Source organism: Sinohyriopsis cumingii, chromosome 2, assembly GCF_028554795.1.
Source record: "Sinohyriopsis cumingii isolate HCF-2022 chromosome 2, ASM2855479v2, whole genome shotgun sequence".
Taxonomy (NCBI): domain Eukaryota; kingdom Metazoa; phylum Mollusca; class Bivalvia; order Unionida; family Unionidae; genus Sinohyriopsis; species Sinohyriopsis cumingii.
Genome location: NC_142962.1, coordinates 158,033,246 through 158,055,037, shown reverse-complemented (window position 1 = coordinate 158,055,037; position 21,792 = coordinate 158,033,246). Strand labels below are relative to the sequence as shown.

Below are 21,792 nucleotides of genomic sequence, written 5' to 3'. Positions count from 1 at the left end.
GGAACATATAGCAGCATTCAGCTGGAACATACAGCAGTATTAGGCTGGAACATGTAGCAGTGTAAATGCTGGAACATACAGCAGTATTCAGCTGGAACATATAGCAGTATTAGGCTGGAACATATAGCAGTGTAAATGCTGGAACATACAGCAGTATTAGGCTGGAACATATAGCAGTTATTAGGCTGACTGGGAGGGACATCATGCTGCATGTCTGTGGTATGATGCCCCAGTGCTAGACATCACTATTAACTGCCACACTGCAGACATCGTAGCGATGTGACTGAAAAATTGTTAAAGCTACGTTAAAAATCCAAATCACACAGTCACATACACACACAGTATTTGGCTGGAACATATAGCAGTATTAGGCTGGAACATACAGCAGTATTAGGCTGGAACATATGACAGTTATTATGCTGGATCATAGAGCAGTATTAGGCTATAACATACAGCAGTGTAAATGCTGGAGTATATAGTAGTATAAATGCTGCAACATATAGCTGTGTAAAGACTTTAATGTGTAGCTATATGAGGGCTCTGGTTTTTTTCCAAAGACTTATTGATGTAAAACCATGTTTAGTCTATGTACTAAATGTTGTCCATATTGCTTCAGTTTGTTATTACATGGGTACCACATAATGTGTGCTCTGTTCTTTCTTTCAAAGGGTGATCCGACAAGTGAAGAAAACCAGGCAAGTCAGGAGGGTGTTCCTCTGGGGTATGAGGCCATTTCACTGATTGAGGCCCTGAATGGACCCTGTGGACTTCCCCCTCTCAGCACCATGGAGGGTCAGTATCACTTTCATTGTACAGATACATGTACATATGGTCTAATTTGTTTTGACATTGTTGGAAAAATAGGTTATTACTTTTCATCTAGTGTTATTCTATGTAGAGTCATCAGTAAAATTATTCACATTCGCATCATAACCTCAGTGGAGAAGGATGTAACACAGTTAAGCAGTTCTTTTCATAGCCACTGTCTCAAAACTAAATGGAGGTCTTTGGAAATTCTTAAAAATCATTTTGATTTGTGTAGAACCATTTAGAGGACAAAAATACAAACATTTTGGTAGATTAAAAGATGCATTTTAGTTGTTTTGGAGTTTGTATGTCTCTAGCAACCTAGTTGTAGCTTTATGATGTAAATATATTCAAATTATCTGCCATGTTGTAGGTATTCATATGCCACCTCCCTTCAGGACAGAGATTCATTCTAGAGACAAGAGGAGAGGAAAAGGGTTTGTTTTGTTTTATCATGTATTAGATACAAGCAGTGTAGTTAATTCTTTTTATTAAAAATAGAGAGTTCAGTTTTTAATTATATTTTCAAATCAATGTATTTGAAGTCTCTTAATAAAAAAATTACATCCTTTTAAAGAAGGAACTTGAATACCATGTTACTAAAAATGTTGGACACATTAGTGTTTTTTCTGTATGTATGTGCAAAATTGTGAGTTTCAAATCTGAGACTTTAGTGAGACTGAAAGAATATGGATAAAATTGTCTTTAGTATTTTAGCTTGAAACATGTGAGAAAGACTTGAACCTTATGTGACTTACGCATCAATTATGTCATTTTAACATTGAGATAGTCTAAAAAAAATTATTGCTTGAAATGTGGATCTGCCACATAATGGGAATTTAGTTTTGTACATACTAATTTTCATGGTTTAACAAGAAAAGTAAGGCTATTGAAATTCCAGGTTTATGAAGGGTTTTTTATTTTTTGTACAGATATATAATTGTTTGTTGGGTTGGAAATCCCAAGAGAGACTTTAAATCCACAGTAGATAAAACAAGTCAAATTTTGTAGTGATGGGTCCATGGATGGAACAAGCAGTTGATAATTAAAAAGCTGTTTAACCATATTTGTAACCGTATGATGTCGAGAAATACTAAGTGGTCATGGTCTTTTCCAGCCACCGACTGACAAAGGAACTGGTAAAGGAACTGATGTTGAGTAGTCAGGAGGAGAAGAAGGTTGAAGATGAGGTGGATAAAGATGTCAGCATGGAGAACATCACCCTCGAGTCAGCTGGGGAGCCAGATATCCCGATTCCCACACCCGATGGTGACAAACAGCACACTGACTCACTCCCCAAACCATCTAAACCTAAATCTAGGTATTTAACAGACTTCTCACACTGACTCGTTCCCAAAGGCATTCAGGCCAAACTTTAGATACTTGACACTGAATCACTTCCCAAGGTAACCATGTCTAAATCTAAGTACTTATCAGACCTTTTACACTGAATCAGTCCCCAAGGCATCAAGGCCCAAATTCATGTTCTTAAACAGACTTTTAATACTGACTCACTTTTGAAGGCATTGAGGCCTAAATCTTGGTACTTACAAACCTTGTTCACTGACTCATTCCCCAAGTCATCCAGACCTGAATTCAAGTACTTAAGAGACCTTTGATACTGGCTCTCTCCAAAAGGCATCTAGGTGTTAAACACATTGTACATTGACTCATTCCTGAAGGCATCTATGCCACAGGGCCTCTCTGGTGGCCTGTGTGGTTAGACCATCCACCTTGATGCGGAAGGTTGCAGGTTTAAACCCTAGTCGAGCTATGCCAAAGACTTTTTAAAAAAATGGGACTAGCGACTGCCTTGATTGGCGCTCAGCATTAAGAGGTTAGTGTTAGGACTGGTTGGCCTGGTGTCAGGATAACGTGACTGGGTGGGATATGATGCTACATTTTTTTGTGCATGATGCGCTAGTGCTAGACAACACTATAATATGATATACTGCAGACATCATAGCGATACAACTGGAAAATTGTTAAAGCCATGTTCAAAATCCAAATCACAGACACTCACTCACACATACATGCCATGGAGGGTTCCCACACTACCTAGAAATCAGGGAAAAAAGTTGGAGAAAAGAGTAGGTTCATTCCAACTCTGAAAAACCTTTAATATTGCAAATATTGATCAGAGTTAGGGAAAACAAATAGGAATTATCAGTCAGAACTTGATGGCAGAAACATTACATAATAGAAGTGATCATGAGTTTAATTTCCATATTTCCTGGCCTATAAGTTCATGAAGAGTATAAAATGACTAAGCAAATTTGGGAAAGTTTTCATCCTTCATCCATATGCAAGTCTATGCTGAGTATAAGACGAGGCCAGATCAATACCTCGGTTTTGTCTTTTTCACTTTGTTCCACACAGTATCACAGATTGTATCTTATCTGTAACTCGGTAACCTTTCCGGTCTAGATCAATAAATGTAACTAAAACTACCTAATTTGTTTCACATAAAGTAATTTAAATATATTATCTACATTTAGCTATGTATAATGACGCTGAACTGAAAATTTATTGAGTTACAGATAGGATAAAATTTGCAATTCTGTGTGGAATTAAACTATAATAACTCAAGGTTTCGTAAGTTTTAAAAGTATCACTGTGTGCAATTTCAGATTACCAGCAATAGGGAAATTGTGTTAGTAATGCTAAAATGCTTTTACCACATTTGTTTGGAAGAGAGGTACAGAGAGAGATGCATATGTATTCACAGTCATCAAGTAAATGAACAATACAAATTACCATACAGTTGTCAAGACATCTCTCTCTCTCTCTCTCACTTATGATGGGGCATTATTTGTATTTGATCATGAATTGCAGTAAGAAAATTGTGATGGAATATCTGTCTTTGTCATGGTTATTAATTTTCTAACTTATCAATTCTAATGCACCCGTAGCAAATTTAAACAACATATATTACAAACAACATATAATACTGACGATCATGTAATTGTTTACAATCCTTCTGAATGTGGGGTTCTAAAATTTTTCATACATCTCTTCCCCAGAATGAAATATGCTTTTACACATTTGTTTTCAAATTTCTCAAGAATTTTTTCTATACAAAAAATTGTGACATGATAAAGCTATTTGAATGACAAAGTCCATATATAAGTTGATTCGGAGTATTAGACAAAGCTAAGATTTTCTGGTCAGAAAGTATCATCCTATAGGCTGGCAAATACAGTTATTGAGTTCTTCCTGGAATTTCTGAGGTTGCAGAACTCTGTCACTTGCGTTACAGTTGCTGAGTGGATTATTTGGGTGCTTTTCCTGAGCATATTGGTACAGTCAGTCCAAGTGCTCAGGTGTTCATATTGGTCAGTTAGACTGGTTACCTCATAGCTTCATAATGGTGTCTTTTCTAAAAAAGATGGTATGACGACCAGTCTAACATCACGTGTGCCAACTTGTTGTCTGTGATGTGTGATCTTGATAAGTTTAATAGAAAAATAATTTAACTTATCTTACCCAGTACCCTGTTTGATATTTAATGAAAATGTGTAGTGTTTAATTATTTGTTATGTAGCACTCACAATTGAATGTTTAAACATTGTCAAACATTATCAATAGGTAACCTTTGCCATCCTTACTCCTCCATGTTACCTTTGCTGTGAATTTTATAGTAAGTCCTTACTAAATATGTACAAGTCTTATAACTGCTGGTTTAATTTTCCATGCAGAATCCCATGCTCTTGGTTTACTTATCAATGATTATCTATGGGATAAAGTCCATAGTCATTAAAAGTAGATATTAGGATACCTTTTAGATGCAAGTGGATTTTTTAAAAAAAATCAGTCATTTGTTATACCAAGATAAATAAATTTAAAAAAAATTTAATATAAATTTAAGTCAAGCATTCTGAAAATAGAACTTTCATGCCATCATATGGAGTTATGTAAAGTTAATATTTGTATTCTTTAAATTGAAATAAGTTTCACGTATATAAATATATTGCAAATTTATATGAATTTCAATAGTTATATTTATTTCTAGTGATATATCCTGTGGTTTAGTTAATGGTTTTATGTCTTAATTCAAATGTTATGGGAAGGTCTGAAAATAAAAATAGCTATTGATTTTGAAAATGCATGTTTTCTAAACCAAAATGATATTGATTTTGTTCAGCAAAGGTTAGAAGAGAAACACATGGAAATTTTCATTTTAAAAGCCGTGTCAACCCGCTTAACAGACCACTTACACTGATTCATTCCTAAGCCATCCGAACTTAAATCCAGATGCTTGACAGACCATTGACTCACTTCCAAGTCATTACAGGCCCAAATCTAGTTACCTAACAGACCTTTTACTCTAACTCAGCCCCCAGGGCATCCAAACTTAATTCCAGGTACTTAATGGACCTTTAACTCTGACTCTGTCCCCATTGTGTATTATTTGGAATTTAGCACTCAGAATTGTATGTTAATCAATATCATCAGTAGATAACCTTTGCTATCCTTCCATCTGCAGATCACCTCTCAATGAATTTACAATAAGTCCTTGCTGTTCTTCCATCTGCAGGTCACCTTTCAATGAACTTTACAATAAGTCCTTGCTGTCCTTCCATCAGCAGGTCACCATTCACTAAACTTTACAATAAGTACTTGCCAAATACATAAAGTAGTCTGGCTGCTTGGCAAGCATTTTTCCATGCAGAATCTGATGCTCTGGGTTTACTCGACAATGATTAGTTGAAATATACAGCCAAAACCCAAACAAAGGTACTTAACAGACCTTTTACACTGACTCAGTCCCCAAGGCATACAGACATAACTCGATTTGCTTAACAGACCTTTTACACTGACTCAGTCCCCAAGGCATACAGACATAACTCTATATGCTTAACATACCTTATACACTGGTTCACTCTCCAAGGCATCTGTACCTAAATCTAGGTACTTAACAGACCTTATACACTGGTTCACTCTCCATGGCATCTGTACCTAAATCTAGGTACTTAACAGACCTTATACACTGGTTCACTCTCCAAGGCATCTGTACCTATATCTAGGTACTTAACAGACCTTTTACACTGGTTCACTCTCCAGGGCATCCAGACCTAAATCTAGGTACTTAACAGACCTTTTACACTAAGTCAGTCCCCAAGGCATACAGACATAATTCGATTTGCTTAACAGACCTTTTACACTGACTCAGTCCCCAAGGCATACAGACATAACTATATGCTTAACATACCTTATACACTGGTTCACTCTCCAAGGCATCTGTACCTAAATCTAGGTACTTAACAGACCTTATACACTGGTTCACTCTCCAAGGCATCTATACCTATATCTAGGTATTTAACAGACCTTTTACACTGGTTCATTCTCCAGGGCATCCAGACCTAAATCTAGGTACTTAACAGACCTTTTACACTGACTCAGTCCCCAAGGCATACAGACATAACTCGATTTGCTTAACAGACCTTTTACACCGACTCAGTCCCCAAGGCATGCAGACATAACTCTATATGCTTAACATACCTTATACACTGGTTCACTCTCCAAGGCATCTGTACTTAAATCTAGGTACTTAACAGACCTTATACACTGGTTCACTCTCCAAGGCATCTGTACCTAAATCTAGGTACTTAACAGAACTTTTACACTGGTTCACTCTCAAGGGCATCCTGACCTAAATCTAGGTATTTAACAGACCTTTTACACTGGTTCACTCTCAAGGGCATCCTGACCTAAATCAAACTACTTAACAGAACTTTTACACTGGTTCACTCTCAAGGGCATCCTGACCTAAATCAAACTACTTAACAGAACTTTTACACTGGTTCACTCTCAAGGGCATCCTGACCTAAATCAAACTACTTAACAGAACTTTTACACTGGTTCACTCTCAAGGGCATCCTGACCTAAATCAAACACTTAACAGTACTTTTACACTGGTTCACTCTCAAGGGCATCCTGACCTAAATCAAACTACTTAACAGAACTTTTACACTGGTTCACTCTCAAGGTCATCCTGACCTAAATCAAACTACTTAACATAACTTTTACACTGGTTCACTCTCAAGGGCATCCTGACCCAAATCAAACTACATAACAAACTTTTACACTGGTTCACTCTCAAGGTCATCCTGACCTAAATCAAACACTTAACAGTACTTTTACACTGGTTCACTCTCAAGGGCATCCTGACCTAAATCAAACTACATAACAGAACTTTTACACTGGTTCACTCTCAAGGGCATCCTGACCTAAAGCAAACTACTTAACATAACTTTTACACTGGTTCACTCTCAAGGTCATCCTGACCTAAATCAAACTACTTAACAGAACTTTTATGGTGAATCAGTTTCCAAGGCATCCAGGCTTAAATCTAGGTTCTTAGCTGTCATTTTAAAGGATACAAAAAGAAATGAAAAAACAAAAACTAGACCTTGTGGAAGGCAAAATTTATAGCAATGGTGGTAAGACCTAAATCTAGGTACTTAACAGACCTTTTACACTGACTCAGTCCCCAAGGCATACAGACATAACTCGATTTGCTTAACAGACCTTTTACACCGACTCAGTCCCCAAGGCATGCAGACATAACTCTATATGCTTAACATACCTTATACACTGGTTCACTCTCCAAGGCATCTGTACTTAAATCTAGGTACTTAACAGACCTTATACACTGGTTCACTCTCCAAGGCATCTGTACCTAAATCTAGGTACTTAACAGAACTTTTACACTGGTTCACTCTCAAGGGCATCCTGACCTAAATCTAGGTATTTAACAGACCTTTTACACTGGTTCACTCTCAAGGGCATCCTGACCTAAATCAAACTACTTAACAGAACTTTTACACTGGTTCACTCTCAAGGGCATCCTGACATAATCAAACTACTTAACAGAACTTTTACACTGGTTCACTCTCAAGGGCATCCTGACCTAAATCAAACTACTTAACAGAACTTTTACACTGGTTCACTCTCAAGGGCATCCTGACCTAAATCAAACACTTAACAGTACTTTTACACTGGTTCACTCTCAAGGGCATCCTGACCTAAATCAAACTACATAACAGAACTTTTACACTAGTTCACTCTCAAGGTCATCCTGACCTAAATCAAACTACATAACAGAACTTTTACACTGGTTCACTCTCAAGGGCATCCTGACCTAAATCAAGCTACTTAACAGAACTTTTACACTGGTTCACTCTCAAGGTCATCCTGACCTAAATCAGACTACTTAACAGAACTTTTACACTGGTTCACTCTCAAGGGCATCCTGACCCAAATCAAACTACATAACAAACTTTTACACTGGTTCACTCTCAAGGTCATCCTGACCTAAATCAAACACTTAACAGTACTTTTACACTGGTTCACTCTCAAGGGCATCCTGACCTAAATCAAACTACATAACAGAACTTTTACACTGGTTCACTCTCAAGGGCATCCTGACCTAAATCAAACTACTTAACATAACTTTTACACTGGTTCACTCTCACGGTCATCCTGACCTAAATCAGACTACTTAACAGAACTTTTACACTGGTTCACTCTCAAGGTCATCCTGACCTAAATCAAACTACTTAACAGAACTTTTATGGTGAATCAGTTTCCAAGGCATCCAGGCTTAAATCTAGGTTCTTAGCTGTCATTTTAAAGGATACAAAAAGAAATGAAAAAACAAAAACTAGACCTTGTGGAAGGCAAAATTTATAGCAATGGTGGTAAGAATTTTAAGAAAAAATGCAACTACGTAGAAACTTTACATATGTATAATTGGTAATACATGATAGTTTCCTGTGTGATAAATATTTGCATCATTGCATTATATTTTACACATTTTTTAAACTTTAATACTGTATGTTAGATCTCCACTACAAGAGATTCTGGCTCTAATATGGTTTGCATTTCTTTATATAGTTTAGAGCAGCTTTTTTAAATGTTAAAATGGTCATCTCTTGAAAGAAAGACTGCATTGTACTTTATAAGACTCTTGCTTACAAGTCAAGAAATTGATTCTTGGAGATACGAGTCATCAAACTGAAATCTCAGTTTATAATCCAGAACCTGAAATCTTACCAAAACCTTTTTTGTACACCAGAGAAGTTAATTCCAGATGATGAAAGTTTCAAAGAATTAAACTGTCAGATCATAGACAAAGTTCCATAAATAATTTTGATTTACAAGCGAGGGCTGTTGATCAATTAAAGGAGCACATATACAATTTTAGTAAAGCAGCCTGTTTTCCTAGCAGATTATGTGGTAAAATAGTTGTAACAGGCTTATAGAGAAATCACTGTCTTTGCAGACAGATTGTAATTCTTCATTATAACTGAAATTTTAAAATATAAACTTATTTGCAATCATTGGTATGTGCATGTAGTTGAGATTTCTGTCAGTGCTCTGACCTTTTTCCATGACAGACATAGAGGAAAGACAGAGAAATCACCAGAACCTAAGTCCCCCAAGACAGAGGAAGAAGAAGAAGACATCCATGAGAGATACCAGATTCAGATTGTGGATGAAGTTGTCAAGGTAAATGAATGAAGAAAAAAACTGCTTTATGCAAGTAGTGGAGCTGGGAAATTGAGAGTCTGTTAGGAATTTCAGGCTTGTTAAGAATACCGACTGTAGATTGAAATGCTTGGTTAATTCATGTAACATATTATATTCTCTCCAAAATTTTCATACGACAAGACTTAGCATCTGAGAATAATCAGACCAATACATACAATTTGAACTCATTCTTTACACCATGATATGATTTCATCTCTGAATACATCCTCCAGCCACATTAACATTAGAAGTGTAAGCATGCTACCTCCTGAATCCAGCCCTATATAAAGAACAAAATTAATCTTTCATATATATATATATATATATATATATATATATATATATATATATATATCATATTGTCACAGGGAAGTAATTATTGCCCGTTCTCTTCCCTTGACACAGTATCATGCAGAATAAGCCTCCAGTTAATCCAAGTCTTTCTTCGTGAAATTCAAGCCATCCATTCCAAATTTGGGATTTTTTTGTGACTAATATTGATTCATAAATAGGTGGTATACATTATTGTTTGAATTTGGTGGATATTTTGTGAAATATTTCACTTTCTCTGTTGTTCATGCATGTTGACTTTTAGGTGTTTAGACAGCAGCCTCTGTTTATAAAGGGAAAGCGGGAAATTGAGTGAATTATTTTACAAATTATTAACTCATTGATGTGTTAAGTTATTCTATTATTTTATCATTTGTGAAACATGTCTTCTGGATGCAGCAAATGCAAGAAATACAAAGCAAGAAAGTTCTGCTTGATGTGCAAAATGTGTCTATTCTGCTCCTTGCAGTGGTTAGCTATTCTGCTCCTTGCAGTGGTTGCCTATTCTGCTCCTTGCAGTGGTTGGCTTTTCTGCTCCTTGCAGTGGTTGGCTATTCTGCTCCTTGCAGTGGTTGCCTATTCTGCTTGTTGCAGTGGTTGGCTTTTCTGCTCCTTGCAGTGGTTGGCTTTTCTGCTCCTTGCAGTGGCTGGCTATTCTGCTCCTTGCAGTGGTTGGCTATTCTGCTCCTTGCAGTAGTTGGCTATTCTGCTCCTTGCAGTGGCTGGCTATTCTGCTCCTTGCAGTGGTTGGCTATTCTGCTCCTTGCAGTAGTTGGCTTTTCTGCTCTTTGCTGTGGTTGGCTTTTCTGCTCTTTGCAGTGGTTGGCTTTTCTGCTCCTTGCAGTGGTTGGCTATTCTGCTCCTTGCAGTGGTTGCCTATTCTGCTTGTTGCAGTGGTTGGCTTTTCTGCTCCTTGCAGTGGTTGGCTTTTCTGCTTCTTGCAGTGGCTGGCTATTCTGCTCCTTGCAGTGGTTGGCTATTCTGCTCCTTGCAGTGGTTGGCTTTTCTGCTCCTTGCAGTGGCTGGCTATTCTGCTCCTTGCAGTGGTTGGCTATTCTGCTCCTTGCAGTAGTTGGCTTTTCTGCTCTTTGCTGTGGTTGGCTTTTCTGCTCTTTGCAGTGGTTGGCTATTCTGCTCCTTGCAGTGGTTGGCTATTCTGATCCTTGCAGTAGTTGGCTATTCTGCTCCTTGCAGTAGTTGGCTTTTCTGCTCCTTGCAGTGGTTGGCTATTCTGCTCCTTGCAGTGGCTGGCTATCCTGTTCGTTGCAGTGGCTGGCTATTCTGCTCCTTGCAGTGGTTGGCTATTCTGCTCCTTGCAGTGGTTGGCTTTTCTGCTCCTTGCAGTGGCTGGCTATTCTGCTCCTTGCAGTTGTTGGCTATTCTGCTCCTTGCAGTGGTTGGCTATTCTGCTCCTTGCAGTGGTTGCCTATTCTGCTCCTTGCAGTGGTTGGCTTTTCTGCTCCTTGCAGTGGCTGGCTATTCTGCTCCTTGCAGTGGTTGGCTTTTCTGCTCCTTGCAGTGGTTGGCTTTTCTGCTCCTTGCAGTGGTTGGCTATTCTGCTCCTTGCAGTAGTTGGCTATTCTGCTTCTTGCAGTGGTTGGCTTTTCTGCTCCTTGCAGTGGTTGGCTTTTCTGCTCCTTGCAGTGGTTGGCTTTTCTGCTCCTTGCAGTGGTTGGCTATTCTGCTCCTTGCAGTAGTTGGCTTTTCTGCTTCTTGCAGTGGTTGGCTTTTCTGCTCCTTGCAGTGGTTGGCTATTCTGCTCCATGCAGTGGTTGGCTATTCTGCATAAATCAGCGAAAGGCAAAGAGAGGAGAGGTAAAGCAGATGTACTAATTATACATTAGAATGCAAAATCAGTTGTGAGTCTTTTGGGGATGATACTGACCCCTTAAGAAAAATCAGTCTTCCATTATAACATCAGCAGATTTAGAGGAGATGAATGCAGATATGTTGCAGTCACAGTTGGATACACCAGCCTTTCAGCAACAGTTTATTGACAGGTACAGAAAATGGTGACTCATTTCCTGACTTTGGGCTGAATTTTACATCTTCATCATTCACAGATAATTTGGATACAGTGGGGCGATTGTTCCCCAATTTTTAGGCAGCCTAGTGGGTGATAAGTCCTTCGCATCTCTGAGCTTGGCCTTCTGGTCTCTACGACCAGGCACATTGGGTATTTTTCAGATCTAATGGATTTAGCATGTAGTTTGATCTCACTGTAGGGAACCATAATGGCCAGCCAGTCAACACATCCATCCCAATCCGGATTCGCTTACATGGATCTTAATAATAGATCTGACCATTTAGCCAAATATATGACATCATATATTTATAAGGACAGGAATCTTAGTGAAAGACCTGTCTTTATGCCCAAGCTGACGGTTACATATGCAGCTTGGGACTTGCTGGTAGCGGAATGTCCATCTGTCCTGCCATGCTGCAGGCACAACTGGTACCAAAGCCAACCAGTCCGCATGCTGGTAGCAGAATGTCCATCTGTCCTGCCATGCTGGAGGCACAACTAGTACCAAATCCAACCTGTCAGGATTGTGCACACCTAAAATTATTAACACAATGAGTCTGAAGATATATTGAGCATTAACCCTTCTCTAAGCCAACCGTGGAGAAGATGGAGTTTAGTTTTAAGGGTGCTGTTGAAGAGATTTACTGTGTTGCCAGTTTAGAATTCCCACCACCAGCTACCATCACACCTGACTATAAAATCAAAGCATCAATTAACATCAGTGAGGAGGAAGTCTCCTTTTTGTCTGCTTCCCCAGTCAGCGAAACTTGAGGAAATAATGATCAGGTGTCCAAACATATCTCACTTTGTGAATGCAAAAGCCTTCTTTGATAAAAGCAAGATAACAGCAACATTCTCATTGTGCTAGTACAGGACACATTCCACTGCATGCCTTACGGAACTCAAATCATTGGATCTGACTGTGACTGTGGTTAAAATGTCTACCCACCATTTTATAATGTAAATAAGAATGTATTTCCTACAACGTTGAAGCTGGTTAGAAACAATGTTGCCATGTTTTTGTTTCTGGATCTGGCCTCAATAACTATTTTCCAACTTGCAGAAAAATCGGCAAACCAACATACGTGGGAGTCAAAAGCCAGATTTGCTCAGGTCATTAACAAAGCATACCATGGCTAATGCTCAGGTTATTAACAAAGCATACCATGGATAATGCTCATGTCATTAACAAAGGATACCATGGCTAATGCTCAGGTCATTAACAAAGCATATCATGGCTGATGCTCAGGTCATTAACAAACCATACCATGGCTAATGCTCAGGTCATTAACAAAGGATACCATGGCTAATGCTCAGGTCATTAACAAAGCATACCATGGCTAATGCTCAGACTGCCTTTCTTGAATTGATATGATGATGTTTGTGTGTCACATTGCTAAACCTGCATCTCATGCTGGCTTTAAGATTGACTCCGTTTGGCTCACCGTTGCAGTTTGGGGGCAAAATTGAAGATATTCAGAGGCAGGCAGCGCAGGAACTGCCCATCTAACTAGAAGCTCCACCTGTATCCTATTTTAGGAACCCACAGTCCACAATGGTGAAAAAAAGTTGTCACTTTTCAAAGTCTACCACTCCATGATATTTGACACATTCAGGTTGCATGGCAGAGAAGATATGTCACAATAAAGATCTACTGGTCGATTTTTATTTTAATAGACAAAAATCCCTATTTCCAAAATGGTACCTGTCCTGGATCAGAACATGACTCACCTCAGGGAAGTTTGTGCTATTAGCCAGAACCTTGCTGTAGCTGTTATCAATTAAAACCTGTTTCCTGAAAACTTAATTTTGGCTTGCAGAGTGAGTGTGTTGCATGCTTTTTCTGTTGACATTAACTATTTTCAGTTCAGGTCAGATGGTTTGGTTGTCCTCATGACACTACCAGACTTTTTGGCCAAGAACCAGTTACCATTGAGGAGCAGTCAGAGTCGTCATATGCTCCCTCATCTATAGATGGCAGCAGCCATGCAAGATCCTGTCCTCGCGCACAAGCACTACTTGAAGTGTACAGAGATGAGTCATGGCAACTGCAGAAGACTCTTTTTTTCTCCATAAAGGGGTGGATGCAAGGCCTATACGTAAATGGAAGGTAAACATGGTGTGGTCTGCATCCAATAAATGTAGTGTCCACAAAAATTAGAAAAAGGTGGAAAATGTGCACTGAAATGTCAGTGTTATGAAAATTTATGGAATTATCCAGAGCTTACAGAATGTTATGTGATATGAACGACATAGACTCACCCATGCAAATATGGCTTCTGTGTTAGTGTTGAAATTCCCATAGGCTTGAAATGCGAAGAAAGTGACACTTGGTGGCAATCAAGTTAGAAATTATAAAACAGTGAATGAAGTGAGTTCTGGACATTTTTTTAATCCATGATTCTATTTGTTTTTAAATCGGTATGGGGTACAGGCTGCTGGAGGAGGGGCTAGGCAGAAACTTTAGTACTAAATAGTTATTTACAAAAACACTTTAATGACTTCTGAATAACTGCCAAGCAAGATTTTGACATTATTTGAACAGAAGCATTTTTAGACAAATTCTTTTTCAGCTGATAAAAATTATTTGGACATTATTGCTCAAAATTGAAAACCTATATTAACATTCTTTTTCAAATATTGCATCAGTGCTACAAAGAGAAGATAAGAAAAAACAACAAGGCACTTGCCATAATCTGCCCTACCAGTTATTACTAATTTTGATTGGGTATGTGTGTGTTCAAGGGTTTTATGTAGAAATGAGGGTATACCTTCGTCAGATCTGACATATATTGGTTAAAATAGAAAATGACAAAATTTTGCACACAGCTTAATGAAATGGTGTTTTATACCAAAAAACATTTTTAAATTTATGTTTAAAAATTGTGTATGCTGTTTAAAGGTTCATTTATGTATGGTAAGTATTCAGTCATTTTAAATCACTAATGCATAGTAGATAAAGATTATACCAGTTTTGCAAGAAGAAAATGAACTATTAAGTTGTTTACTATTACTTTTATTATTATTATTATTATTATTACAAAATTTTGTGGTAAGTGCTTAAATTTAGAATATGAAAGGGAGAGAATTTAGCTCTTTTTTGCTCTGTTTCATAACATGATTTAATCATGATAAGCAAGATTTTTTTAGCTCTTTGACATGGATGGTAAAGACATCTCACTCTCTCATTGTATAAGTTCATTGTGAAAAGCAAGATCTTTGACATGGCCTGTAAAAATATTGCAATGGCTGGCTCCTCATACAAGTTCATCAAGAAAAGCAAGGTCTTTGACAGTAAAAATGATGGACTGACTCATCATATGTGCGTATCATGAAAACAAAATATTTCACATGGATGGTAAAGACAACACTCTGAATCGGTTCTGTTAGTGTTGTGTCCAGAAATTCATTTGGGCAGGAATTTTATTTATTCAAATTATTTCATTAAGTGATTCTTCTCTGGAAATACAAGTGCTCTTAAAAAATAACATTATTGGCAATAAAGACTTGAAGTTATAGTTAAATTTCAAATACGGATATAATTCTTGGATTGTATTATTGATTATTGTGATCCAACAAAAGACCACTGGTACATCACCATGATACAGGCCACCACATTCATCAACTTTTTCAGTATTGATTTAATTTGGATTTCCACCAAAGTTTATTCAGAACATTAATTATTGGGACATGTGTCTGTGATTCTAGAATTATTTGGGATTTAATTTGCAATACCACAGTTTCCCTATTTTTATGTTTTCACTCTGTGTTCCAGGAAAATAAATTATTTCTTGAATTTTACAACGCGTTTTGCTTATCACTCTTTTCTGTTACTTATTTTAAGACCATAGAGTCGTAATATATGTGTGCAGTGTGGACAGAGAATCCATGGTCTAATGTCATTAGAATACAGCTCAAGGGCTGCAGAAAAAGAGCAATATCTATTTCTTCTCAACATGTGGTACTGAGCCTATGTCCCACTTTAGAATCTCTCACAGGTCCGAGTCTAATGGGGCTATGCTAAGATGCCCCCTCCACATCCCATGAAGATTCAGAAAACAATGCCAGGTCTTAATGCGGTTGGAATGAGACGACTCCAGCCAAGCATTAGAATCACACATGCTATCTTAAATAAATAAGGCTATATTGTAGAGATTGTTGATGACAGAAGAGGAAGAACATTTTCAGGATCTCGCTTGGTATTAACCTTTATCTCCTTCCATGTGGCATGACACTCCTAATTCAAATTCACCCCACTTATGAAGCATGAGGTGCAAAATCATACTTATCTCTGCCCATAAGGCATAAATATACAATGCTCCATAATCCATGCATGGCAACATTCCTGCTGGATGTGAGGGCATATTATTTTATTTATGCGGTCATCTGGCCATACTGAACAAGCCGCAGTTTGACTTCTATTGACAGATGGATTTCAGCTTGGCCAAAGTGGGTATGTGAGAAAGCTTGCTGTAGCTTCCTTTGGGTCAGTGGTTCTTACCAGGGTTTTCCAGGGTTCTTTCTCTTCCACTGCCTCAACTGAAATTTGTATTAAACTTACTGTATGTTCAATTGTTTTCAGTGAAATCTATTATTAGCCGTACATGCTGACTTGTCTGAAAACCAGCTACAGACTATGGTTCTGTCATAATGCTAGAGTCGGTCAAAGTCAGAAAACTTTGTATCCAGTAGGTGTATAGCAGACATATATAACTTCCTTGGAGTTAATATATGTTTCTTTTTAAAAATAAGGACTCTAATGATATCATGCTTTGTTTAATTATTGACTTCTGTAACAAAGTGAAGCTGGATGGATTGGATGTAGCAAATACATTAGCACAGATATTGAATGAGATTTTTATATATAATGCACATGAATGATGAATGCATTTGACACCATACTTTAGGTCAGACATGAAAGATGAATGCATCTGACACCATACTTGAGGTCAGACATGAATGATGAATGCATTTGACACCATACTTTAGGTCAGACATAAATGATGACTGCATTTGACACCATACTTTAGGTCAGACATGAATGATGAATGCATTTGACACCATACTTTAGGTCCGACATGAATGATAAATGCATCTGACACCATACTTTAGGTCCGACATGAATGATGAATGCATCTGACACCATACTTGAGGTCCGACATGAATGATGAATGCATCTGACACCATACTTGAGGTCCGACATGAATGATGAATGCATCTGACACCATACTTTAGGTCCGACATGAATGATGAATGCATCTGACACCATACTTGAGGTCCGACATGAATGATGAATGCATCTGACACCATACATGAGGTCTGACATGAATGATGAATGCATCTGACACCATACTTGAGGTCCGACATGAATGATGAATTCATCTGACACCATACTTGAGGTCTGACATGAATGATGAATGCATCTGACACCATACTTGAGGTCCAACGTGAATGATGAATGCATCGCACACCATACATGAGGTCCAACATGAATGATGAATGCATCTGACACAATACATGAGGTCTGACATGAATCATGAATGCATCTGACACCATACTTGAAGTCTGACATGAATGATGAATGCATCTGACACCATACTTGAGGTCCAACATGAATGATGAATGCATCTGACACCATACATGAGGTCCAACATGAATGATGAATGCATCTGACACAATGAATGATGAATGCATCTGACACAATACATGAGGTCTGACATGAATGATGAATGCATCTGACACCATACATGAGGTCTGACATGAATGATGAATGCATCTGACACCATACATGAGGTCCGACATGAATGATGAATGCATCTGACACAATACATGAAGTCCGACATGAATGATGAATGCATCTGACACAATACATGAAGTCCAACATGAATGATGAATGCATCTGACACCATACATGAGGTCCAACAATAGATATTACAAAATGGCACACACACAGTTCAACAATAGATATAACAAAATGGCACACACACAGTTCAACATTGGATATAAGAAAATGATATTGCTCCTAAGTGGAACAAATCAAAGAATGGGATTTCAACAATTTTGCATGTTGGCAGACATGATCAATGTATGGAAAGTATAGTCAGATATGACTGATGTCTGGATCTGTGATATATGATTGATGTATGAAATCTATCAACAAATATGATTGATATATGGAATTTTAAGCATGTGTATATGGTTCATCAACAGGTATGATAAATGTATGGAATTACAAGCATGTGTGTATGGTTCATCAACAAGTATGATTGATGTATGGAATTATAAGCATGCTTGTATGGTTCATCAACAAGTATGATTGATATATGGAATTATAAATGAGTATGGTTCATCAACAAGTATGATTGATATATGGAATTTTAAGTATGTGTGTATGGTTCATCAACAAGTATGATTGATATATGGAATTATAAGTATGTGTGTATGGTTCATCAACAGGTATGATTGATATATGGAATTATAAGTATGTGTGTATGGTTCATCAACAGGTATGATTGATATATGGAATTTTAAGCATGTGTATATGGTTCATCAACAGGTATGATAAATGTATGGAATTATAAGTATGTGTGTATGGTTCATCAACAAGTATGATTGATATATGGAATTATAAGTATGTGTGTATGGTTCATCAACAAGTATGATTGATGTATGGAATTATAAGTATGTGTGTATGGTTCATCAACAGGTATGATAAATGTATGGAATTATAAGTATGTGTGTATGGTTCATCAACAGGTATGATAAATGTATGGAATTTTAAGCATGTGTGTATGGTTCATCAACAGGTACGATAAATGTATGGAATTATAAGTATGTGTGTATGGTTCATCAACAGGTATGATAAATGGATGGAATTATAAGTATGTGTGTATGGTTCATCAACAAGTATGATTGATATATGGAATTTTAAGTATGTGTGTATGGTTCGTCAACAAGTATGATTGATATATGGAATTTTAAGCATGTGTATATGGTTCATCAACAGGTATGATAAATGTATGGAATTACAAGCATGTGTGTATGGTTCATCAACAAGTATGATTGATGTATGGAATTATAAGTATGTGTGTATGGTTCATCAACAAGTATGATTGATATATGGAATTATAAATGAGTATGGTTCATCAACAAGTATGATTGATATATGGAATTATAAGTATGTGTGTATGGTTCATCAACAAGTATGATTGATATATGGAATTATAAATGAGTATGGTTCATCAACAAGTATGATTGATATATGGAATTATAAGTATGTGTGTATGGTTCATCAACAAGTATGATTGATATATGGAATTATAAGTATGTGTGTATGGTTCATCAACAAGTATGATTGATGTATGGAATTATAAGTATGTGTGTATGGTTCATCAACAAGTATGATTGATATATGGAATTATAAGTATGTGTGTATGGTTCATCAACAAGTATGATTGATATATGGAATTATAAATGAGTATGGTTCATCAACAAGTATGATTGATATATGGAATTATAAGAATGTGTATGGTTCATCAACAAGTATGATTGATATATGGAATTATAAATGAGTATGGTTCATCAACAAGTATGATTGATATATGGAATTATAAATGAGTATGGTTCATCAACAAGTATGATTGATATATGGAATTATAAGCATGTGTGTATGGTTCATCAACAAGTATAATTAATATATGGAATTATAAACGTGTGTATGGTTCATCAACAAGTATGATAGATCAATAATTGATTTTCACACTTATAATTACATTGAATTTAATTGATTTTCACACATTAGTAAGTACCACAATACACGTACTTGTTAACTGTACCAGTATGCTGCTAGATTCAGTCACTCTGATTTATGGGGATCTTAGGGACAGATCCATCTGTCTAACTGTACCGTTAGCAACATACCATTACTGTGAGAGAGATTTCAATAAGAAATCTGTCTGTCCAGCCAGGCCCCTGGATAGGCCAGTACCCATGATAGCCAGACCCTCTTCTATATGTCCAGCATCCAGGCTGACCATTCGTTGGGCAAACTTGCCAGCAGTTCTGGCAGCGCCACACTTCCATCTGTTCACTACTTGTCCACCAGGAAGAGCTAGTGACATTTTCATAGATATGAAATTGAGTCTTCATGCTTATTGGTGTCTTCTCCAGAGCTGCAGTTAGATCCAGACTATTCCCTGAAAAACAGTAAACTCCTTGAGATCAACCATTCTTCACATCATACTCAGATCCAACCTCCTAATATAATGTGATTGGGGAACATATTGAAAGGAGAAAGGAAATTTTTTAGGAAATTTTGTTTCACCGAGAATACTTACCCAATCACATTACTTAACACCCCCCAACCACCCTACCATGCAAGCATCCTCAGTATATAATCCAGCTAAAAACTAATGACACCTGGCGGTGGCAAGGGGAGGTAATGTGCAAGAGTTATTGCTTTTTGTCTATATGAGATAGACAAGTAAAGATAATTTTCGTCTTTTAGTACGGCTGGATTTGCAAGGTACCAGGCTAATATTCCTAACATAATGTTGTAAGTATTCTTGGAGAAACATAATTTACAAAAAATATTTGCTTTCAAAAGCTAGCTTTGCCATTCATTTTGTAATTTTGAAATAGGAGACAAATTATTATTTATACATGTTATGATAATATTACATACCTTGTACCTCATCAATATGTCTTACTGAAAGGTCAAGGCCAGTCGGTATTTATAAAATTAAGAACCGTTATTCAAGATATTGTTTTGATCAAAGAATTGTCCTTTCTTGCTAGGGAATGGAAGATGATGGTGAACCAGCCACTTTGGAGATAGTTGTTAATTCTAATCTAGACCGTGACAAGACCAAATATCCTCCACTCACAGTTTCGTCAGAAAACCTTGCTGATGATGAACGTGAGGACACATCAGATGGAGAGGAAGAAGAACCTGAACCTGACTATGACGAGGATGAGGATGATAAAGATAATGATTCATATGGTATGTATCAACAGTATTAATTGACACAATTGATGCCAATGTACAATATGGTATATATCAAAAGTATTAATTGACACAATTGATGCCAATGTACAATATGGTATATATCAACAGTATTAATTCTGTAGAATTGACACAGTTGATGCCAATGTACAATATGGTATATATCAACAGTATTAATTCTGTAGAATTGACACAGTTGATGCCAATGTACAATATGGTATGTATCAACAGTATTAATTGACACAATTGATGCCAATGTACAATATGGTATATATCAACAGTATTAATTCTGTAGAATTGACACAGTTGATGCCAATGTACAATATGGTATGTATCAAGAGTATTAATTCTGTAGAATTGACACAGTTGATGCCAGTGTACAATATGGTATGTATCAACAGTATTAATTGACACAATTGATGCCAATGTACAATATGGTATATATCAACAGTATTAATTCTGTAGAATTGACACAGTTGATGCCAATGTACAATATGGTATGTATCAACAGTATTAATTCTGTAGAATTGACACAGTTGATGCCAGTGTACAATATGGTATGTATCAAGAGTATTAATTCTGTAGAATTGACACAGTTGATGCCAATGTACAATATGGTATGTATCAACAGTATTAATTGACACAAATGATGCCAATGTACAATATGGTATGTATCAACAGTATTAATTCTGTAGAATTGACACAGTTGATGCCAATGTACAATATGGTATGTATCAAGAGTATTAATTCTGTAGAATTGACACAGTTGATGCCAATGTACAATATGGTATATATCAACAGTATTAATTCTGTAGAATTGACACAGTTGATGCCAGTGTACAATATGGTATGTATCAAGAGTATTAATTCTGTAGAATTGACACAATTGATGCCAGTGTACAATATGGTATATATCAACAGTATTAATTCTGTAGAATTGACACAGTTGATGCCAATGTACAATATGGTATGTATCAACAGTATTAATTCTGTAGAATTGACACAGTTGATGCCAGTGTACAATATGGTATATATCAACAGTATTAATTCTGTAGAATTGACACAGTTGATGCCAGTGTACAATATGGTA

General features: G+C 36.9%; 1 protein-coding gene across 1 annotated transcript in view; it reads left to right on the top strand.

The window, feature by feature from the left end:
• LOC149806183 (putative E3 ubiquitin-protein ligase MGRN1) overlaps positions 1–21,792 on the top strand; it is a 76,616-nt gene that overhangs the window by 44,572 nt on the left and 10,252 nt on the right. The window contains exons 9-13 of the mRNA XM_089951096.1: positions 669–792; positions 1,181–1,244; positions 1,925–2,128; positions 9,210–9,321; positions 20,495–20,699. Coding sequence (XP_089807222.1) covers positions 669–792; positions 1,181–1,244; positions 1,925–2,128; positions 9,210–9,321; positions 20,495–20,699 — 709 coding nt within the window. The remainder of the gene's footprint in view (positions 1–668; positions 793–1,180; positions 1,245–1,924; positions 2,129–9,209; positions 9,322–20,494; positions 20,700–21,792) is intronic.